The sequence below is a fragment of the Anomaloglossus baeobatrachus genome, chromosome 1, assembly GCF_048569485.1.
Source record: "Anomaloglossus baeobatrachus isolate aAnoBae1 chromosome 1, aAnoBae1.hap1, whole genome shotgun sequence".
NCBI lineage: Eukaryota > Metazoa > Chordata > Amphibia > Anura > Aromobatidae > Anomaloglossus > Anomaloglossus baeobatrachus.
In genome coordinates, this window is record NC_134353.1 from 900,570,061 (window position 1) to 900,594,645 (window position 24,585).

The 24,585-nt window shown below is 45.4% G+C and overlaps 1 protein-coding gene across 2 annotated transcripts in view; it reads left to right on the forward strand.

Moving 5' to 3' along the window:
- MYO5B (myosin VB) overlaps window positions 1–24,585 on the forward strand; it is a 327,189-nt gene that overhangs the window by 243,896 nt on the left and 58,708 nt on the right. For both annotated transcript variants that reach the window (XM_075327185.1, XM_075327192.1), the window contains exons 17-21: window positions 2,348–2,434; window positions 10,998–11,109; window positions 12,690–12,901; window positions 15,356–15,512; window positions 16,291–16,530. In XM_075327185.1, the coding sequence (XP_075183300.1) occupies window positions 2,348–2,434; window positions 10,998–11,109; window positions 12,690–12,901; window positions 15,356–15,512; window positions 16,291–16,530 (808 nt within the window). The remainder of the gene's footprint in view (window positions 1–2,347; window positions 2,435–10,997; window positions 11,110–12,689; window positions 12,902–15,355; window positions 15,513–16,290; window positions 16,531–24,585) is intronic.

Below are 24,585 nucleotides of genomic sequence, written 5' to 3' on the forward strand. Positions count from 1 at the left end.
ATAGTAGCAGTATTATAGTAGTTATATTCTTGTACATAGGAGCAGTATTATAGTAGTTATATTCTTGTACATAGGAGGCAGTATTATAGTAGTTATATACTTGTACATAGGGGCAGTATTATAGTAGTTATATTCTTGTAGCTAAGGAGCATTATTATAGTAGTTATATTCTTGTACATAGGGGGCAGTATTATAGTAGTTATATTCTTGTACATAGGGGGCAGTATTATAGTAGTTATATTCTTGTACATAAGGGCAGTATTATAGTAGTTATATTCTTGTACATATTAGCAGTATTATAGTAGTTATATTCTTGTACATAGTAGCAGTATTATAGTAGTTATATTCTTGTACATAGGAGCAGTATTATAGTAGTTATATTCTTGTACATAGGAGCAGTATTATAGTAGTTATATTCTTGTACATAGGGGGCAGTATTACAGTAGTTATATTCTTGTACATAGGGAGCAGTATTATAGTAGTTATATTCTTGTACATAGGGGCAGTATTATAGTAGTTATATTCTTGTACACAGGGGCAGTATTATAGTAGTTATATTCTTGTACATAGGAGCAGTATTATAGTAGTTATATTCTTGTACATAAGGGCAGTATTATAGTAGTTATATTCTTGTACATAGGAGGCAGTATTATAGTAGTTATATACTTGTACATAGGGGCAGTATTATAGTAGTTATATTCTTGTAGCTAAGGAGCATTATTATAGTAGTTATATTCTTGTACATAGGGGGCAGTATTATAGTAGTTATATTCTTGTACATAGGGGCAGTATTATAGTAGTTATATTCTTGTACATAGGGGGCAGTATTATAGTAGTTATATTCTTGTACATAGGGGCAGTATTATAGTAGTTATATTCTTGTACATATTAGCAGTATTATAGTAGTTATATCCTTGTACATAGTAGCAGTATTATAGTAGTTATATTCTTGTACATAGGAGCAGTATTATAGTAGTTATATTCTTGTACATAGGAGGCAGTATTATAGTAGTTATATACTTGTACATAGGGGCAGTATTATAGTAGTTATATTCTTGTAGCTAAGGAGCATTATTATAGTAGTTATATTCTTGTACATAGGGGGCAGTATTATAGTAGTTATATTCTTGTACATAGGGGGCAGTATTATAGTAGTTATATTCTTGTACATAAGGGCAGTATTATAGTAGTTATATTCTTGTACATATTAGCAGTATTATAGTAGTTATATTCTTGTACATAGTAGCAGTATTATAGTAGTTATATTCTTGTACATAGGAGCAGTATTATAGTAGTTATATTCTTGTACATAGGAGCAGTATTATAGTAGTTATATTCTTGTACATAGGGGGCAGTATTACAGTAGTTATATTCTTGTACATAGGGAGCAGTATTATAGTAGTTATATTCTTGTACATAGGGGCAGTATTATAGTAGTTATATTCTTGTACACAGGGGCAGTATTATAGTAGTTATATTCTTGTACATAGGAGCAGTATTATAGTAGTTATATTCTTGTACATAAGGGCAGTATTATAGTAGTTATATTCTTGTACATAAGGGCAGTATTATAGTAGTTATATTCTTGTACATAAGGGCAGTATTATAGTAGTTATATTCTTGTACATAAGGGCAGTATTATAGTAGTTATATTCTTGTACATAGGGGACAGTATTATAGTAGTTATATTCTTGTACATAGGAGCAGTATTATAGTAGTTATATTCTTGTACATAGGGGCAGTATTATAGTAGTTATATTCTTGTACACAGGGGCAGTATTATAGTAGTTATATTCTTGTACACAGGGGCAGTATTATAGCAGTTATAGCTGTGGTATTTTTTTTCTCACGATTGGTGCGGGTCTCAGAAGTGAGAGCATCACTGATTACATAGGGTGTATACTCTTGATATACAGAGTGCTTCTGTATTGTGGCTACTTCAGGTGTAGAAAATGTATCTTATTTAATCTTCATTTTGTATTCCGTGATTTGTTAAACTTAATTTTCTTTTTAACCTTCTTACATTTAGAATTGGGGTCTCCGTCCCCTTCGTGCCGTTCTGCCATTATTCCCAATTACAATATGGTGCTTTAGTACATAACACATGGGCAGATGATTGACAGCCGGCGCTGAGGCGTTTGCTTTGATTCCATTGCACAAATTATGTAAAACAATAATTAATTTGCTTCGTAGAAAATCAATGTTTTCCTTTTCTCGCCAAACATGAGGCTGATTTAATGTGTGTAATAACTGACATCTGCGTTGAGTGACTGGCAGATACATGATTGGCACAAAGTGCAGAAAGCTTTGCTTGTTCTTTATGTATCCACCATTCATTGTTTTACAGCTTCGATCCAAAAAGAGCCGTGCAGCAACTGAGAGCATGTGGTGTCCTGGAGACCATCAGAATCAGCGCCGCCGGGTACCCCTCCAGGTATGTGACCACCTCCGTCCATCTCCTCTCTTGAGGGGCCATCATTACATCCTGTTGGTCAGTAGAGTTCGGTAGTGCTTGGTAGCCAATATGTGCTCCACTTATTTTCATCCACCAAAAATGGTTTTATTCATTAGTCATCCTATGAATCTGTAGACCCCTTTCTCCTTTGTCTGAGGAGAACCAAGCTGAGCCACATAGAAACAGAGTGCTTCCACTTTTGTGATCAGTTGGGGTCTACCTGTCCGGTATGTGACCTGTCTATCCGTCTCCTTTCTTGAGGGCCATCATTTCATCCTGTTGGTTAGTACACTTCGGCAGTGCTTGGTAGCCAATATGTGCTCCACTTTTTTTGATCCATCAGAATTGTTTTTTCTCATGAGTTATCCTAGATATCTGTAGACGCCTTTCTCCTCTGTCCAAGGAGAACCAAGCTGAGCTACTTAGAACCAATGAGTGCTTCTGCACCTTTGTGATCAGTCGGGGTCAACCCATCCTGGTATGTAGAGCTTGGTAGCCAATATGTGCTCCACTTTTTTTGATCCATCAAAATTGGTTTTACTCATGAGTCATCCTATGAATCTGTAGACGCCTTTCTCCTCTGTCCGAGGAGAACCAAGCTGAGCCACTTAGAAACAGAGTGCTTCCACTTTTGTGATCAGTCGGGGTCTACCTGTTCAGCTATGTGACCTGTTCGTCCGTCTTTGTTCTTGAGGGGCCATCATTTCATCCTGTTCGTTAGTACACTTCAGTAGTGCTTGGTAGCCAATATATGCTGCACTTTTTTTGATCCATCAGAATTGGTTTTTCTCATGAGTTATCCTACGAATCTGTAGACACCTTGCTCCTCTGTCCAAGGAGAAACAAGCTGAGACACTTAGAAACAAAGAGTGCTTCTGCGCCCTTGTAATCAGACGGGGTCTACCCATCCAGGTATGTGGCCCGGCCATCCGTCTGCTCTCTTAAGGGGCCATCATTTCATCCTGTTGGTCAGTACAATTCTGTGGAACTTGGTAGCCAATATGTGCTCCACTTTTTTTTTTGATCCATCAAAATTGTTTTTTTACTCACGAGTCATCCTACGAATCTGTAGACACTATGCATCTCTGTCCAAGGAGAACAAAGTTGAGCCACTTAGAAACAAAGCCTTTCTGATCAGTCATGGTCCACCTGTCCAGGTATGGCCCGTCCGTCTCCTATCTCGAAGGGCCATTATTTCATCCTGTTGGTTAGTACAGTTCTGTAGTGCTTGGTAGCCTTTATGCGCTCCACTTTTTTTAATCCATCATAATTGGTTCTACTCGTGAGACATCCTACGAATCCATAGACGAATCTTTTTTGTCAAAGGATAACCAAGCTGAGCCACTTAGAAACAAAAAGGGCTTCTGCACCTTTGTGATCAGTTGGGGACTCCGCATCTTGTCTTCCCCCTGATCAAAACTTTTGACTTGTCATGCGTTATTCCCAAAATTAAAAAGTTAACACATGTACAAAGGATAGGTGATAACTTATGATAACTAATGAATCGGTAGTAATCCAAGCAATGGGACCTCCTATGAATGGATCTGTGAAATTCTCCTTCGGATTGGAGCTGTGGCTGTGCTGGTGTATACCAACCGGTTAATCACCTGGGACTACTACATTTGCTATTGCTTAGCCTTGGCAGAATTTGACCAGAGCATTTACATCAGCTTTCCAACCAATGTCTACGGCACTGTGACCAGAGCACTTACATCAACTTTCCAACCAATGTCTACGGCACTGTGACCAGAGCACTTACATCAACTTTCCAACCAATGTCTATGGCACTGTGACCAGAGCACTTACATCAGCTTTCCAACCAATGTCTACGGCACTGTGACCAGAGCATTTACATCAACTTTCCAACCAATGTCTATGGCACTGTGACCAGAGCACTTACATCAGCTTTCCAACCAATGTCTACGGCACTGTGACCAGAGCATTTACATTAATTTTCTATCCACTGTTCACAGCCTCGATAAAAACTGCAAAGCATTGCTCTTAACCAGATGCGGCTAAGGAGGTGAAAAGGACTGGGGTTCCCGTTTATGGTTGAGGAGAATCCCAGTTGTCACCCTCCCACCGATCTATCATTTATCATCTTTTCTAGGCTGAAATACCCTTTTACATTTACATTGTTGTTACATCGCATTTTCCCCCTCTTCCATCTTATTTCCCATGTTCTGCATCGTCTTTATGCTGCGCAGTTACCGCATTGTAGCAATCAGCCGGCCAGCGGGTATCCCTTTAATTCCTCACATAAAGATCCCAGACATTTCTGAACTCTCCAAAACTTTATAACTGCATGAAATTTTTAGTTTTGTTGGTTCGGACAGAAGAATATCATAAACGAGCGCTCCGTTCCAGACTTTGCAGCTGCTCCCAATATTTTGCTCTTCCAAGACAAAATGAGAATGAGTAGTTCGGTTTCAAATGGCCCAAAACTTCTGTTCATTTACTAAGTTTTATTGTGTTTTATGTTTGACCGTAAAATTATCAGATTGATAAAGCCAAGACAGTCATAGATTACCCATAATAATCCAAGAATAATACAAAACCTGCACGCAAAAGTGAAAAATTCAGATCAAAGTCCCATTATTCTAATGTGATAGAGTAGTCCAGGAAACTGAGAGATGGGAGGCTGCTTTTTAGGATCCTCAGACTACTTTACCTGTCACTATGCTGCCTTGTAGTGCACAGGGTGTCCATCAATAATATTCTCAGAGATATTGCAAGGCTGGATTTGAGCTCTGTGTGTATCTCCCAGTAATATAGGCTGGATATGAGCTCTGTGTGTCTCTCTCAGTAATATAGGCTGGATGTGAGCTCTGTGTCTCTCCCAGTAATACAGGCTGCATGTGAGGTGTGTGTGTCTCCAGTAATATAGGCTGGATGGGAGGTGTATGTGTTTCCAGTAATATAGGCTGGATGTGAGCTCTGTGTCCCTCCCAGTAATATAGGCTGGATGTGAGGTGTGTGTGTGTCTCCAGTAATATAGGCTGGATGTGAGCTCTGTGTCCCTCCCAGTAATATAGGCTGGATGTGAGGTGTGTGTGTCTCCAGTAATATAGGCTGGATGTGAGCTCTGTGTGTCCCTCCCAGTAGTTTAGGCTGGATGTGAGGTCTGTGTGTCTCTCCCAGTAATATAGACTGGATGTGAGCTCTGTGTGTCCCTCACAGTAATATAGGCTGGATGTGAGCTCTGTGTGTCTCTACCAGTAATATAGGCTGGATGTGAGGTGTGTGTGTCTCCAGTAATATAGGCTGGATGTGAGTTCTGTGTATCTCTCCCAGTAATATAGGCTGGATGTGAGGTCTGTGTGTCCCTCCCAGTAATATAGGCAGGATGTGAGATCTGTGTGTCCTTCCCTGTAATATAGGCTGGATGTGAGTTCTGTGTGTCTCTCCCAGTAATATAGGCTGGATGTGAGTTCTGTGTGTCTCTCCCAGTCATATAGGCTGGATGTGAGGTCTGTGTGTCTCTCCCAGTAATATAGGCTGGATGTGAGGTCTGTGTGTGTCTCCCAGTAATATAGGCTGGATGTGAGGTCTGTGTGTCTCTCCCAGTAATATAGGCTGGATGTGAGGTCTGTGTGTCCCTCCCAGTAATATAGGCTGGATGTGAGATCTGTGTGTCCCTCCCAGTAATATAGGCTGGATGTGAGGTCTGTGTGTCCCTCCCAGTAATATAGGCTGGATGTGAGGTCTGTGTGTCTCTCCCAGTAATATAGGCTGGATGTGAGGTCTGTGTGTCTCTCCCAGTAATATAGGCTGGATGTGAGCTCTGTGTGTCTCCCAGTAATATAGGCTGGATGTGAGGTCTGTGTGTCTCCCAGTAATATAGGCTGGATGTGAGCTCTGTGTCTCTCCCGGTAATATAGGCTGGATGTGAGGTCTGTGTGTCTCTCCCGGTAATATAGGCTGGATGTGAGCTCTGTGTGTCTCTCCCAGTAATATAGGCTGGATGTGAGGTCTGTGTGTCCCTCCCAGTAATATAGGCAGGATGTGAGATCTGTGTGTCCTTCCCTGTAATATAGGCTGGATGTGAGTTCTGTGTGTCTCTCCCAGTAATATAGGCTGGATGTGAGTTCTGTGTGTCTCTCCCAGTCATATAGGCTGGATGTGAGGTCTGTGTGTCTCTCCCAGTAATATAGGCTGGATGTGAGGTCTGTGTGTGTCTCCCAGTAATATAGGCTGGATGTGAGCTCTGTGTGTCTCTCCCAGTAATATAGGCTGGATGTGAGGTCTGTGTATCTCTCCCAGTAATATAGGCTGGATGTGAGGTCTGTGTGTCCCTCCCAGTAATATAGGCTGGATGTGAGGTCTGTGTGTCCCTCCCAGTAATATAGGCTGGATGTGAGGTCTGTGTGTCTCTCCCAGCAATATAGGCTGGATGTGAGGTCTGTGTGTCTCTCCCAGTAATATAGGCTGGATGTGAGCTCTGTGTGTCTCCCAGTAATATAGGCTGGATGTGAGGTCTGTGTGTCTCCCAGTAATATAGGCTGGATGTGAGCTCTGTGTCTCTCCCGGTAATATAGGCTGGATGTGAGGTCTGTGTGTCTCTCCCGGTAATATAGGCTGGATGTGAGCTCTGTGTGTTCCTCCCAGTAATATAGGCTGGATGTGAGCTCTATGTATCTCCCAGTAATATAGAAACCCAAAATTAGAAGATTTGACCATAAGTCACCAAAAATTAATACTAAATGGGATATACCAACAATCAGTTTAAACCAAAATATCCCAAACCACTATAACCTCATTAAAAAGTTTCTTTATTGATGGCAATTTAAAAACATAAACACAGACTATATTTAAACAAAAGTAAACCATTGAAGGCTGAGGGAGCAGACACCACACCATAAATAACATTCATTATATCATAGGGACTGATTACATATAAAGGGTCATAGAATGACAAGCTAAAGACCCAAAATTGATCATAGATCACCAAACTTTATTACTAAGGACACACTGCAGTGGGAGGTAACCAAAAAATGGAAAATATAACCCATATACAGAATTACCCACTGCAATGCTCAGTTCAAAAGTCCCATAATAGTTCACAGATCACCAAACCTTATTACTAAGGACACAATGCAGTGGGAGGTAACCAAAAAATGGAAAAAATAACCCATATACAGAATCGTCCACTGCAATGCTCAGTTCAAATGTCCCATATCAGACCTGCTGCCATAATCAAGTGTAGCACTGCTCCCCCGCCAGCCACTCCAACGCGCGTTTCACACCGCTTCCTCAGGGAGTGATGTGGAGGTAGGTGGGGAGCACTTATATATAAGACCGGCACATGTGTAAATAATTAGACCTCTCGTACCTTCCTATATGGCGCCGCCATGTAAACGCCCCGGCCGGAAACCAAAGAAGACGTCACCGTCAGTCTCGTCACCGCGCATGCGCCATAGGCATGCGATGACGCGAGCGAGGGAGACGCGTCCCCTAGCAACCGCCAGGACGCGAACCAGAGGCGCACAGCACGAGTATATCACATGTCTCGCCTGGTCACATGATCGCACTAGAAATCCGTCCTGGCCGAAAACACAGAGGCGCGCCACCCCGACCCACGCCACCCACACACATTAAGTATGTGGTAACGTGAACGGGGAGACGCACCTCCTAGCAGACCCCAGGATGTGCTGGAAGACATGAATCAACAGACCATATTTTAATTTTTGGATGCTCTTATGTTATGGATGTTATGGTTTGAGTATGTGAATGGGTTATGATGTTGTATGGTTATGAATGTTCCCCTTGATCATAATGGTCCGTTGATTCATGTCTTCCAGCACATCCTGGGGTCTGCTAGGAGGTGCGTCTCCCCGTTCACGTTACCACATACTTAGTGTGTGGGTGGCGTGGGTCGGGGTGGCGCGCCTCTGTGTTTTCAGCCAGGACGGATTTCTAGTGCGATCATGTGACCAGGCGAGACATGTGATATACTCGTGCTGTGCGCCTCTGGTTCGCGTCCTGGCGGTTGCTAGGGGACGCGTCTCCCTCGCTCGCGTCATCGCATGCCTATGGCGCATGCGCGGTGACGCGACTGACGGTGACGTCTTCTTTGGTTTCCGGCCGGGGTGTTTACATGGCGGCGCCATATAGGAAGGTATGAGAGGTCTAATTATTTACACATGTGCCGGTCTTATATATAAGTGCTCCCCACCTACCTCCACATCACTCCCTGAGGAAGCGGTGTGAAACGCGCGTTGGAGTGGCTGGCGGGGGAGCAGTGCTACACTTGATTATGGCAGCAGGTCTGATATGGGACATTTGAACTGAGCATTGCAGTGGACGATTCTGTATATGGGTTATTTTTTCCATTTTTTGGTTACCTCCCACTGCATTGTGTCCTTAGTAATAAGGCTTGGTGATCTGTGAACTAATATGGGACTTTTGAACTGAGCATTGCAGTGGGTAATTCTGTATATGGGTTATATTTTCCATTTTTTGGTTACCTCCCACTGCAGTGTGTCCTTAGTAATAAAGTTTGGTGATCTATGATCAATTTTGGGTCTTTAGCTTGTCATTCTATGACCCTTTATATGTAATCAGTCCCTATGATATAATGAATGTTATTTATGGTGTGGTGTCTGCTCCCTCAGTCTTCAATGGTTTACTTTTGTTTTAATATTGTCTGTGTTTATGTTTTTAAATTGCCATCAATAAAGAAACTTTTTAATGAGGTTATAGTGGTGTGGGATGTATTGGTTTAAACTCCCAGTAATATAGCCTGGATGTAAGGTGGGTGTGTGTCTCTCCCAGTAATATAGGCTGGATGGGAGGTGTGTGTCTCTCCCAGTAATATAGGCTGGATGTGAGGTCTGTGTGTCCCTCCCAGTAATATAGGCTGGATGTGAGCTTTGTGTCCCTCCCAGTAATATAGACTGGATGTGAGGTGTGTGTGTCTCCAGTAATATAGACTGGATGTGAGGTGTGTGTCTCTCCCAGTAATATAGGCTGGATGTGAGCTCTGTGTCTCTCCCAGTAATATAGGCTGGATGTGAGGTGTGTGTGTCTCTCCCAGTAATATAGGCTGGATGTGAGGTGTGTGTGTCTCCAGTAATATAGACTGGATGTGAGGTCTGTGTGTCTCTCCCAGTAATATAGGCTGGATGTGAGGTGTGTGTGTCTCCAGTAATATAGACTGGATGTGAGGTCTGTGTGTCCCTCCCAGTAATATAGGCTGGATGTGAGCTTTGTGTCCCTCCCAGTAATATAGACTGGATGTGAGGTGTGTGTGTCTCCAGTAATATAGACTGGATGTGAGGTGTGTGTCTCTCCCAGTAATATAGGCTGGATGTGAGCTCTGTGTCTCTCCCAGTAATATAGGCTGGATGTGAGGTGTGTGTGTCTCTCCCAGTAATATAGGCTGGATGTGAGGTGTGTGTGTCTCCAGTAATATAGGCTGGATGTTAGGTCTGTGTATCTCTCCCAGTAATATAGGCTGGATGTTAGGTCTGTGTGTCTCACAGTAATATAGACTGGATGTGAGGTCTGTGTTTATCTGGAGTTCTGATGTCCTAATTAGCTCACATATTAGCACAGCTTCTTTCCTGCACTTGTTTCCCCTTGAAATACTTTCTAATCTACAACCTGTTTATCTGCCCTTTCTGAGACTATCCATGTTTTCATTCCTATCTACACTGCAGATATCTTTGTACAATCCTTTACCTGCCAATATTTCTAACACCGAGAGAAGAGAGGGAGAGAAATAGTAATAAATCTAGGAGCTCTGAAAGATTTGTAACATTTTTGCAAAGTAAACAGCTACATAAATAACTTAATGGTAGAATATGTATAATCATCTATTATATATCATATATATATCATAGTAGAATATGATCATTTAGTAAGTTGATTGACTTTTCTTTTAAGAAGCAAATGAAGAACGAGAGAAATGTATTCAGTGTGAAGGTGTACAGAATACTCCGTTTTTTCTTGCTTTCCCCAAGTGCCACCTTAGAAGGTCTATTAGTTCTTTGCTTTTGCCCGGTGTATCGCAGAGATGCCGCAGTGTGTGATTGCCTCTTGGGTTCACTCCTAATTAATGGGGAAAAGTGTGTGATGATCGGGTTCTGCTTTTACCTGACTCTTCTCCTCAAGGAGGAGAACCGCGACTGAGCTCCTAGTTCCACAATCCGGAGCATGATCGGTTGTCCCTAATCCTCGATGAAGGCCATTCCTGACCCCTACTATGGTCTTCTGGCTTGGAAGGATGGGGAAAAGGTTCTATCACACTATTGTATAGTACTGGTGTGGTAGGCAATAATCAACTAAATCGCTACTATGCTCAGAAATTATACAACCCATATGGTATCGTGAAATCGTCTGTACAGCAACAGTTCAAATTTTGCTTGGACAATTCCTCAAATTGGACAACAATAGAGATGGAGTTTAGTAAAAACCATGGCCGAAAGTGTTCGATATGGGGCCGTTACTAGAAGTGCGGCTTAAACATCCAGAATTTGTCTTTCTTAATGATGGTTTGTTCTTATGGAATGAGAATCGTATTGTGCTGTTTCCCTTTTAGGTGGACCTACCATGACTTCTTCATTAGATACCGTGTATTGATGAGTAAGAAGGATCTTTCCCAAACGGACAAGAAAATCACCTGTAGAAACCTGCTGGAGAATCTTATAAAGGTGACTGATTTGATAAGGAGCAAGCGATCTAACAGTCACTCGATAATTATCTTTGCACCCACAAAATGTATGCTACTTGTCTAGTGTGTGGAACCAGCATTGTCCAACTAATTTAGTTACTGATAATAATGGATACAATACTGTGCTAGTGCTGCCATGTTGGAGACATTACTGTTGCATGGCTTGTTATAGAGAGTGTAGCACGATGTGTACTTTTAAAGCGTGAGGCCATAGACACCTACAGTCTTAATGAAAGGATACAGCTTCCCACCAACCATGAGGGTGCAGCACTACACATTACACAGCACGGGGTGTGTATATAATTTCCCCTCTGCTTTTGTGCATTCCTGCCTATCTAGTCTCCAGCAGTGCAATGGAGAAATCCTTTAGTCATTGCAACCTTAAAATCATAAAAGCTAGATGTACAAAGACTTTGTCCATAGCTTGCTTTTTGGAGGTACAAGTTGGTAGTAGGGCACTCTTTTGGCATATTCTGGGCACGTTGCGTCCATTGGATACTGTCTGACGAGATGTGAGCAGAGTATAACAATGATGATTCTACCACCAATATACACTTTTATATGCACAGGCCCAGTGTCAAATTTAAGGCTCTCCCTCCCTCATTTGTAGTATCGGCTGTTCTGAATGTCATTTATGCTTTGGCTGCTGGGAGGCTCCCTCTTGTGGCCAAGAATGGTTTGGACAGAGACCAGATGTGTTGAGCAATGGGCGTTTCCATTGCTAACTCTCTGCCTATTTAAACCCTGGTCTGCTAGCAGGCTATGCCGGATGTCAGTTGTTCTTTGTTCACCAGCCTGCTTCATCCTGCTCCATCCTGCTCCAGACCACATCTACCCTAGATAAGTTCTTGGCTCTTTATTTGTTGTTTTGGTTCTTTTTGCTCTTATCTGAGTTTGTCATTTACTGTGGTTATTGTCAGTTTATTTGCATGCAGGGATCTTCCCTCTCAGTTGCTTAGCTGGGAAGCTCCCTGCAGCTATGTTTGGAGTATTGCTCCTATAAGTTCATGTGTTTGTTGCTTCTTGAATTTGTAATGGTTCCTGCTTTCTGTTCATTGGTATGACGAGTGCCAGGTATAGGATGGAGTTCAGATCTAGTGATCTGAGGGCTTTTTGTACTATCAGGTTTTTGGATTTTTGTAGGGTTTTTCTCTGGTCACCATCAGTCCCTTTCCTATCCTGTCTTGTCCTATTTAGTCAGTAGGGCCTCACCTTTTGCTAATCCTATCATCTATCTGTGTATTGTGTTTTCCTATATCACCGCAGTCTTTGAATCTGGGGGGCTTGCTATTCTTTATCTATTTTCTGAGGCAGAGAGTTATTCATCTTTCCTACCTTTAGGATAGTTAGTTCTCCGGCTGGGTTCGCGGTGCATAGGATGTTAGTTCACCCCTCGGCTACTTCTAGTGTTGATGGTTAGTAAGGGGATGGCGGCCAGATTAGTTGCCAATGCTCTTGTCACCTTTTACCAATATTTTATGGTGGTCTTCCATGGTTCCGGATCATAACAATCGGCCCCTTGAATGGTTGCTGAACAATGTATTGTGATTTTTTTTTCAGGATCCAGACAAGTTCCAATTTGGACGCACTAAGATCTTTTTCCGTGCCGGTCAAGTGGCTTACCTGGAAAAACTGCGTGCGGATAAGTTCCGAGCTGCCACCATTATGATCCAGAAGACCGTACGGGGCTGGTTACAGAGACTGAAATACAGGAGGATGAGGGCTGCCGCCATCACCATCCAGAGATACACACGGGGACATCTCGCCCGCAGGTATGAGAAGGGTCACCCTTCCCAGCTTATCCAGAGGTGTGGCGTTATACAGGCTGTACGTATATCCAGTAATTATATACAAGAATATGCCCAGGCTATACCAGCATGGTCCATATTATATATAATTATATACAGAAAATGTCCAGGTTATACCAGCATGGTCCATATTATATATAATTATATACAGAAAATGCCCAGGCTATACCAGCTGTAGATACATTAGAGAAAATTAGTATTTGATTTTGCAAGTTTTCCCATCTACAAAGAATGGAGAGGTCTGTCATTTTTATCCTAGCTAAAGTCAACTGTGACAGACAGAAAATCCCACTGTATGATTTTTATATATGGTAATTAATTTTCATTTTATTGCATGAAACAAGTATTTGATACAAAACAAATTTTGGTAGAAACCTTTGTTTGCAGTTGCAGAGGTCAGCTGTTTCCGGTGGATCTTGACCAGGTTTGCACACACTGCAGCAGGGATTTTGGTGACTCCTCCATACAGATCTTCTCCATATCTTTCAGGTTTCGGGGGCTGTCACTGAACAACATTGAGTTTCAGCTCCTCCAAAGATTTTTCTATTGGGCTCAGGTCTGGAGACGGGGTAGGCCACTCCAGGACCTTTAAATACTCATTAAGGAGCCGCTCCTAAGCTTCCCCTGGCTGTGTGTTTCCAGTCATTGTCATGCTGGAAGACCCAGCCACGACTTGTCTCCATTTTGCTTACCGAGGGTAGGAGGTTGTTGGCGAAAATCTTGCGATACATGACCCCCATCTGTCTTCCCTTCAATACTGGACAGTCATCCTGTCCCCTTTGCCGAAAAACTCCCAAAGTATGATGTTTCCACCCCCATGCTTCACAGTTGGGATGGTGTTCTAGAGATTGTACTCATCCTTCTTCTCCCTCTAAACATGGCTAGGGGAGTTGATACCAAAAAGTTTTTTATTTTGGTCTCCTCTGACCACATGATCCCCTCCCATTCCTCCTCTGGATCATCCAGACGGTCATTGGCGAACTTCAAACAGGCCTGGACATGTACTGGTGTGAGTAGGGCAACCTTTCACACCCTGCAGAATCTTAATCCATGACGACGTAGGGTATTACTAACGGTAATGTTTCAGACTCTGGTCCCAGCTCTCTCCATGTCATTGACAAGGTCCTCCCGTGTGGTTCTGAGCTGATTCTTGACCTTTTTAAGAATTATACTTACATCACAAGGTAACATTTTGCATTGAGCCCCAGACCGAGTCAGATGGACAGTCAACTTGGGTTTCTTCCATTTTCTAATAATTGCGCCAACAGTTTTTGCCTTCTCACCAAGCTGCTTGCCTATTGTACTGTAGCCCATCCCAGCCTTGTGCAGATCAACAATTTTAATCCTGGTGTCCTTAAACAGCTCTTTGGTCTTGGCCATGGTCTAGAGGTTGGAGTGTAATTGGATTGTGTGGACAGGTGTCTGTTATACATATTACATGTTCAGACAGGTAATGAGTGCAGAGTAGGAGCTTCTTAAAAAAAAAAAAAAGTAGTAGGTCTGTGACAGCCAGAATTCTTGCTGGTTGGTCGGTGATCAGATATTTATTTCATGCAATAAAATGCAAATTAAAGGAAGGAACAACTACGGGAAGGGCAGTCTCCAGTTAAGGAAACCGCCTATACTAAAACATTGTATCTATCCACAGACAGCTGTTTCGGGGTATTTGCCACTCATCAGTGTGGAGTAGGAAACTGGCTAGCAGTAGCAATGCCTAGTAGAAGACTACATAGGTAAGGATGGTTGACCTCAGGGAGATCAACATCCAGCACCGCGGAGCACCATCACGTGTTTCTCAACGCAGTGACACTAGAACAAGGCCCCCTGGGAAAATACGCAGAACAAGAAAGCCGCGGAGACACCATCACATGTTTCTCAACGCTGGCAGAAAACTAGCCAAGTCTTTTACCGGAAAGGAACAACCACGGGAAGGGCAGTCTCCAGTCAAGGAAACCGCCTATACCAAAACATGGTATCTATCCACAGACAGCTGTGTGGAGTAGGAAACTGGCTAGTGGGAGCAATGCCTAGTAGACTACATAGGTAAGGAGGGTTGACCTCAGGGAGATCAACATCCAACACCGCTGAGACACCATCACGTGTTTCTCAACGCAGTGACACTAGAACAAGGCCCCCTATAGCTTTAACGCTACCACCTCCCCGATAAGAAAAAAGAAAAAAAACTGCACAGTGTGAATAAGATTTTTAGAAATCTTACTTACGTTGCTGCTATTGTAAAATGCGGCAGTTTTTTTTTTCACGCATATGGAAAATTCATGAAAGAAATTCAGCAAAAAAACGTGCCCTATGATATTATGCCAGAAACTGATTCCATGGTGTTCGTATTTTATGTCTACAATATAGTCTCTAGGACATTTTCAGCCACACACTGTTAACAACATTTTTTTTTTATTTTAGGTTGGCCGACTATCTCCGCAGAACTAAAGCCGCCATCTGCCTCCAGAAACAGTACCGCATGATCCGTGTGTATAGGGTGTATCAGAGAATCCGAAAAGCAGCTATCACTATCCAGTCCTTCACACGAGGCATGTTTGATAGAAGACTTTATCGGGAGGTACCGTGTTCTTTCCCTACTCAATCAATATTTGCAAACGCTTTACACTGCTGCCCCCGCATCCTCCACCAAATGTTGCTGATCATCTTTCCTATTATGACTTTTTTTCTGGGACGGAAAGATGATGTATCTGCAGCCTAAGCCCTCACAGCCCGAGATCTGAATAGGTGACAATCGGTTAATTATCCTACTTGTTTCCAGAAACTGGAAGAGGATGAGTTTAGGATTTAATTAGTTAAATTTTAGAGGGATGTACTTTTTTTTTTTTTCTTACAACAATTAGAAAATGACTGTATATGTGATAAAAATTGTCTACGGGATACAAATAAAGGGAATCTGTCAATAAATTCTTGCTACCTAGTCTGTCACTTACTTGGCTGATTGCTGTAGTTTTTATAAATGCATTGTTTTATCAGCAGGAGATAAAGTTCATGTAGAACTAGTATACAGTAGTAGTAGTAGTTCAAGTAGTAGAGGACTAGTAATTGTGCTTCCAGGTAGTCCTCCATATACATGAACTCTGTATATCTCCATCCCCATCCATGATTGGCAGATTTTTGTGTACACTGTGCATAGGCAGAAAGCTGTCAATCAGTGGTGGGGCTATGCAAAGCCCAGAATTCAGAGAACTGGCCATATCTGCTGCACAGGAAAACAGTGATTTTATCAAAACTACAGCAAGCAGCCCAGTAAGTGACACATCGCTGGAATCGGGGTCTCTTCCTCTACATCATACCTTTTTCATTCATATTTTTTCTTTTTTTGTATTATTTTGCAGCACATGCTTCAGTACAAAGCAAAAATCGTTCAGAAGTATCTGAGAAGATGGATCGCCCGAAAGAATTTCCTCAAGTTCCGCAGCGCTGCCGTCGTTATCCAGTGCTATTTCCGCAGGATGATGGCCCGACGGGAGCTCAAACAGCTGAAGATCGAGGCCAGGACGGCAGAACACTTTAAGAAGCTGAGCGTGGGCATGGAGAACAAAGTGGTGCAGCTGCAGAGGAAGATTGACGAACAGGTAAACGACGGCAGCATTAACCACATATATATTGTAGGAGATAGTCTTGTGTTACAGTAACTGCTCCAACATCACGGTCACTTGTTATTCATTATTTCTCATTTCTTTGTCGCTCCATTGGGAGACCCAGACAATTGGGTGTATAGCTTCTGCCTCCGGAGGCCACACAAAGTATTACACTTTTAAAAAAGTGTAACCCCTCCCCTCTGCCTATACACCCTCCCGTGGATCACGGGCTCCTCAGTTTTATGCTTTGTGTGGAAGGAGGCACACATCCACTCATGCATTCTCATACATAGTTATGTCGGATGGAAGAAAAGAGGTCCCCATTGGGGTCCCCGGCATGTTCCCTTCTCACCCCACTAAGTCGGCGGTGTTGTTAAGGTTGAGGTACCCATTGCGGGTACGGAGGCTGGAGCCACATGCCGTCTCCTTCACCATCCCTTATGCGGCTCTGCGAGAAGTGGGATCCTATGCGGTCATCCATGTGCTGGGACCGTGCTCCATCCGCAGCCCCTGGTGGAACCTGCCGGACCGGAGCTTCTTCATCTCCAGGGACCGGGCCCTGCAACTTGAAGGTACTCTGTATCCTCATGTGGGGACTGTACAGGGGTCGCACCTTCTCCCCGGAAGCCGCGGTGGTTCCGTCCGTTATCTTTTCGGCGGACTTCCGCGCCGACCATGCCTGCTTGTCGGGCGCGGCCTTAAATTTAGCCCCCGGCTTCGCCGCGGCCTAGTCCGAAAAATCTCGCCCCCGAGCCTGCCTGTCAGGTGTAAGGGCGGGATTACCGACATGACGTCGGCCTTGAGGGCTGGAGCATCCTGCATGTCTCCCTCCCCTCTCATTGACCACTTGGGGACTCCAGATTCCCGCTCTCTGCTAGCACCGCCCTCGGCTCCACTCCCCCCTGAGAGCTCCGGCAGCCATTTTTAGCATTCTGCCGGTGGATGTTATTCAGCAGCAAGGCTCTGCAGCTCCGGGAGATCCACGACAGGGAATCTGGAGGACACACTCCGCTCGTGAGCGGTTGGTAAGCCACACCGGTCACCCGGTGCTGGTCCCCCCTAAGGTGCCGGGATATATATATATATATATATATATCATAATCTGTTCGGAAAGGCGGTATACCCTTTTCCCATATACCCTCAGTGGTCACTCTCCTAAGAGACAACAGCATGTCGTCCACAAGGAGCAAAGCTACTAAGGCACAGATTTTTTTCGCGGCCTGTACCTCTTGTGGGGCTATGTTGCCTGCGGGATCCACCTACCCTCACTGTGATCAATGCTCGACTCCTGCCACGCTTTCTCAGCCGGAGCCTAGGGCAATTGTGGGCCCCTCGGCTCATGTAGATCCCCCTGCTCCCCCTGAGCAGGCTGCAGGGACAGAGTCACCGGCGTTGGCCTCTTTCGCTGAGAAACTCTGTCACTTTCTCAATCCATTGCTCAGTCTATGGACAAATGGTCATCTAAGCTGCTTGAGGCATTGCAGTCCAGACCGGGCTCTTCACAGGCCCCGGTCCCTGTTAGTTTGTCTCCTCCAGGCCCTTCTCGGTCCGCGCCGCAGCGCGCTCCCAGGATAGCCCCTAGGTCCCAGGCGGAGGACTCCTGCCCGGATCGCAGCCCCAGACCTGCTAAGCGGCCTCGCTGGGATTCTTCCCCGGCCTCCTCACGCTGCTCTGGATCCCAGTTTGAGGACTCTCAGGAAGACGAGGCAGACGTGGGAGCTCAGGCCTCTGACCCGGACTTCACCCTTAACCTTGATGCCCCTGAGGGGGACGCCTTAGTAAATGATCTTATCTCGTCCATCAACCAGGTGCTGGATCTCTCACCACCACCTCCTCCTGCAGAGGAGTCGGCTTCTCAGCAGGAGAAACACCAATTTCGATTCCCCAAACGTACGCGCAATACGTTTTTTGATCACTCTAACTTCAGGGACGCTGTCCAGAAGCCCAGAGCGGTCCCGGACAAGCGCTTTGCTAAACGGCACACTGACACGCGTTATCCCTTTCCACCTGAAGTCGTTAAGGGCTGGGCACACTCTCCCAAGGTGGATCCTCCAGTCTCTAGATTGGCTGCTAGGTCTGTTGTGTCTGTTGCCGATGGCTCATCCCTGAAGGATGCCACTGACAGACAGATAGAGCTCTTGGTGAAGTCTATTTATGAGGCCACGGGCGCGTCTTTCGCCCCGGCCTTTGCGGCTGTGTGGGCCCTCCAAGCAATCTCGGCATGTCTGACTGAGATTAATGGTGTCACGCGGAATTCTGCTCCGCATGTGTCTTCCTTGACCTCTCAGGCATCAGCATTTTTGTCCTACGCCATGAACGCCGTCCTGGACTCCGCTAGCCGTACGGCTGTGGCATCCGCTAACTCCGTGGCAGTCCGCAGGGCCATGTGGCTGCGCGAATGGAAAGCAGACTCTGCTTCCATAAGGTTCTTAACTGGTTTGCCTTTTTCTGGCGAACGTTTGTTTGGCGAACGGTTGGATGAGATTATTAAGGAATCCTCGGGAAAGGACTCCTCCTTACCCCAGTCCAAACCTAAGAGACCTCAGCAGAGAAAAACCCAATCGAGGTTTCGGTCCTTTCGTCCCTCTGCCAAGCCCCAATCCTCTTCGTCCAACCGGCCGGAGAAAGGCCAGAGGAACTCCTATGCGTGGCGGTCCAAGTCACGCCCCCAAAAGGCCGCAGGAGGCACTGCCTCCAAGACGTCCTCCTCATGACTCTCGGCCTCATCTACCCACATCCTCGGTCGGTGGCAGGCTCTCCCGCTTTGGCGACGCCTGGTGGCCACATGTTCAAGACCGATGGGTGAGAGACATTCTGTCTCATGGTTACAGGATAGAGTTCAGCTCTCGACCTACGGCTCGTTTTTTCAGAACCTCCCCACCCCCCGCACAGGCCGACGCACTTTTTCAGGCAGTGGACGCTCTAAAGTTTGAAGGAGTTGTGATTCCCGTTCCCCTTCAGGAACGTGGTCGCGGATTTTACTCCAACTTGTTCGTGGTGCCAAAAAAGGACGGGTCATTCCGTCCCGTTCTGGACCTCAAGCTGCTCAACAGACATGTGAGAACCAGACGGTTTCGGATGGAATCTCTCCGCTCGGTCATCGCCTCGATGTCACAAGGAGACTTCCTAGCATCGATCGACATCAAAGATGCTTATCTCCATGTGCCGATCGCACCCGAACATCAACGTTTCCTGCGTTTCGCCATCGGGGACAAACACCTCCAGTTCGTCGCATTGCCCTTCGGCCTGGCGACAGCCCCACGGGTCTTCACCAAAGTCATAGCATCCGTCGTGGCGGTCCTGCACTCTCAGGGCCACTCGGTGATCCCATACTTGGACAATCTCCTAGTCAGGGCCCCTTCTCGGGTGGCGTGTCAACGAAGTCTTACCGTCACTATGGCGACTCTCCAGCAGTTCGGGTGGATCATCAATTTCCCGAAATCCAAGTTGACGCCGACCCAATCACTGACTTACCTCGGGATGGAGTTTCATACCCAGCCAGCGTTAGTCAAGCTACCGCGGGACAAACAGCTTTCTCTGCAGGCGGGGATGCAGTCACTTCTTCGGAGTCAGTCACACCCCTTAAGGCGCCTCATGCACTTCCTGGGGAAGATGGTTGCAGCTATGGAGGCAGTGCCGTTCGCGCAATTCCATCTACGGCCACTCCAATGGGACATTCTTCGCAAATGGGACAAGAGTTCGGCTTCCCTCGACAAGAACATCTCTCTTTCACTTGCAACCAAAACATCACTTTAGTGGTGGCTCCTACCCACATCTCTGTCTCGGGGAAAATCCTTCCTCCCCCCAACCTGGGCCGTGGTCACCACGGACGCGAGCCTGTCAGGTTGGGGAGCGGTTTTTCTCCACCACAGGGCTCAAGGAACCTGGACTCCAATAGAATCGTCCCTTCAGATCAATATTCTGGAGATAAGGGCAGTATATCTAGCCCTATTGGCTTTCCATCGGTGGCTGGAGGGCAGGCAGATCCGAATCCAGTCGGACAACGCCACTGCTGTCGCCTACATCAACCACCAAGGCGGCACTCTCAGTCGTCAAGCCTTCCAGGAAGTCTGGTGGATTCTGCAGTGGGTGGAAGTCACAGGCTCCACCATCTCCGCAGTTCACATCCCGGGCGTGGAAAACTGGGAAGCAGATTTTCTCAGTCATCAGGGCATGGACGCGGGGGAATGGTCTCTTCACCCAGACGTGTTTCGAGAGATCTGTCGCCGCTGGGGAACGCCGGACGTCGATCTCATGGCGTCACGACACAACAACAAGGTCCCGGCCTTCATGGCACGGTCTCAGGATCACAGAGCTCTGGCAGCGGACGCTCTGGTCCAGGATTGGTCGCAGTTTCGACTGCCATATGTGTTTCCCCCTCTGGCGATGCTGCCCAGAGTACTACGCAAGATCCGGTCCGACTGCCGTCGCTCCATTCTCGTCGCTCCAGACTGGCCGAGGCGGTCGTGGTATCCGGATCTGTGGCATCTCACGGTGGGTCAACCGTGGGCGCTTCCAGACCGCCCAGACTTGCTGTCACAAGGGCCGTTTTTCCATCTGAATTCTGTGGCCCTCAACCTGACTCTGTGGCCATTGAGTCCTGGCTCCTAGCGTCTTCAGGGTTATCTCAGGATGTCATTGCCACCATGAGACAAGCCAGGAAGCCAACGTCCGCCAAAATTTATTACAGGTCTTGGCAAATCTTCTTATCCTGGTGCTCTGATAACGGTTTTCCTCCATGGCCGTTTGCTTTACCCACATTTCTTTCATTCCTACAATCTGGAATGGACAAGGGTTTGTCCCTCGGCTCTCTCAAGGGCCAAGTGTCGGCGCTCTCCGTGTTTTTTCAAAAGCGTGTAGCCAGGCTTCCGCAGGTCCGCACGTTCCTGCAGGGGGTTTGCCACATGGTCCCACCTTACAAACGTCCGTTGGAACCTTGGGATCTTAACAGGGTTCTGACGGCTCTTCAAAAGTCGCCTTTTGAGCTGCTGCAGGATGTCTCTCTCTCCCGTCTTTCTCAGAAGGTGGCCTTCCTGGTGGCAGTCACATCACTTCGGAGAGTGTCTGAGCTTGCAGCGCTGTCATGCAAAGCCCCCTTCCTGGTTTTCCACCAGGATAAGGTGTTTCTGCGTCCTGTCCCGGAATTTCTCCCTAAGGTGGTATCCCCTTTTCATCTGAATCAGGATATCTCCTTGCCTTCCTTTTGCCCTAATCCAATTCACCAGTGTGAAAAGGATTTGCACTCTTTGGATCTAGTGAGAGCACTCCGGTTCTACGTGTCTCGCACGGCGCCCCTGCGCCGTTCAGACGCGCTCTTTGTCCTTGTCGCTGGCTAGCGTAAGGGCTCTCAGGCCTCCAAGTCAACCTTGGCTCGGTGGATCAAGGAACCAATTCTCGAGGCCTACCGTTCTTCTGGACTTCCACTTCCTTCAGGGTTGAAAGCCCATTCTACCAGAGCCGTGGGTGCGTCCTGGGCATTGCGGCATCGGGCGACGGCTCAGCAGGTGTGTCAGGCAGCTACGTGGTCTAGTCTGCACACTTTCACGAAGCACTATCAAGTGCATACCTATGCTTCGGCAGACGCCAATCTAGGTAGGCGAGTCCTCCAGGCGGCGGTTGCCCACCTGTAAGAGGGGGCCGTTTTCGGCTCCTTTTATTGAGGTATTCTTTTACCCACCCAGGGACTGCTCTTGGACGTCCCAATTGTCTGGGTCTCCCAATGGAGCGACAAAGAAGAAGGGAATTTTACTTACCGTAAATTCCTTTTCTTCTAGCTCCTATTGGGAGACTTAGCACCCGCCCCTGTGCCCTTCGGGCTGGTTGTTCTTTTGTGTACACATGTTGTTGATGATTTGTTCTTATGGTTCATGGTTTTCAGTTCTCCGAACATCCTTCGGATTGAATTTACCTTAGACCAATTTATAAGTTTCCTCCTTCCTGCTTTTGCACCAAAACTGAGGAGCCCGTGATCCACGGGAGGGTGTATAGGCAGAGGGGAGGGGTTACACTTTTTTAAAAGTGTAATACTTTGTGTGGCCTCCGGAGGCAGAAGCTATACACCCAATTGTCTGGGTCTCCCAATAGGAGCTAGAAGAAAAGGAATTTACGGTAAGTAAACAAAATTCCCTTTTTTATTGATTTATTTTTACAAAAGTTAAGGGAGCACATAATTTCTTGTACCGATAATGAATACCAACCAGTGTTCTACTCCAGAGCTGTATTCACAATTGTGCTAGTAGTTACACAAACTGCTAAAGTACACATGAGCAAGAGAACGTTTCTACATTATAGTACAGTGCCTGGTTGTAATTGACCGGTTGACCTCAAATTCAGTGTGGAATTCAGTGTGGCAACTGAATCAGTATAGAATACTAACAGATTTCAGTTCTGTAGATAGCAGAATTGTGATTTCAGCTCTGGAGTACAGTACAGATTGTAATTCAGAATCAGGACGAGTTACGTATTATATGTTAAAGTTGGCTGTGGCTCATAATCAGTACAAAAAGAGTAATGCATGTAATCAGTGACTCCACCAGCAGAATAGTGAGTGCAGCTCTGGAGTATAATATGAGATATACCTCTGGATCAGTAGAGGACAAGTAATGTATGTACACAGTGACTGCACCACAGAATAGTGAGTGCAGCAGTGGCGTAGAATACAGGATGTAACTCAGGATCAGTACAGGATAAGTAATGTAATGTATGTACACAGTGACTGCACCAGCAGAATAGTGAGTGCAGCTCTGGAGTATAATACAGGATGTAACTCAGGATCAGTGCAGGAGAAGTAATGTAATGTATGTACACAGTGACTGCACCAGCAGAATAGTGAGTGCAGCTCTGGAGTATAATACAGGATGTAACTCAGGATCAGTGCAGGAGAAGTAATGTATGTACACAGTGACTGCACCAGCAGAATAGTGAGTGCAGCTCTGGAGTATAATACAGGATGTAACTCAGGGTCAGTAATATACAGTTTTAAAATATAAATGGGCCTGATCTTCACTTTCTTTTTGTAATGAAATATGCAATCTGATTGCTCAATTCTTTGCACCTTTTTAAATGTGTTTATATGTTGTGCTCCCCCTGCTGGTGGTCGTGTTAGTGCAAGTCAATGTTTTTTTCATTTTTTTAGCCCCCAAGTTGTCTCGACGGTTCATTATTTATGGGTATCCAGCCTATTGCTGCTGAATTATTACCGTATTTCACGCTTATAATACAATGGAAGTCCTAAACACGTGACAGAGTAATCTGAGGAGTGCAGCTGTTTTTTGTTTTTTTTTATCTGTATGGAGTAGCATAGTCTGTAGGGGATACGATGGAAAGAGCGCACAGCACACTAGTTTTTATCACAAAAGACAATGGGGGACTTATGCAGGATAGCACAGCATTACTCTGAATGCCGTTCCCACGAGCCCAGAGGCAGATTCAGCCATTTATTTCTTCTGACTCTGGGATCATTTGTGATATTTAAAGCCTTTGTTATTTAGATAAATGATAAAAATAGAAGATTGAGACCGATATCCTATAGATATATAATTGCACAACCCCCTTACATATTGTACACTGGCACCCTTTGTCTTTTATGTGGCACTAAAGGGTGTTTTTAGCCATATTTAACCTAATAAATAGTTTACAAAAAATGGCATGGGCTCCCCCTTATTTTTGGTAATAGTAAGCCATAGTAAAGCAGACATACAAAAATAGCAACCTGCAGCCACCCCAGTAGTGGTGAATCATATTAGATGTGTCAATTTTGGGGCTTTACCCGACTCTTCCTCATTGCCCTGGTGCGGGGTAATATTTTTGGGTTGATGTCAGCTGACATCAAGCCCAGCGGCTAGTAATGGAGAGGCATCTATCAGACAGCTCCATTAAATAAACAGTAACTGCTCTTCCCGATTGCCCTGGTGCGGGGTAATATTTTTGGGGTTGATGCCAGCTGGCATAAAGCCCAATGGTTAGTAATGGAGAGGCATCTATCGGACACCTCCATTACTAACCCAGTAACAACTCTTCCTGATTGACCTGGTGCTAGGTAATATTTTT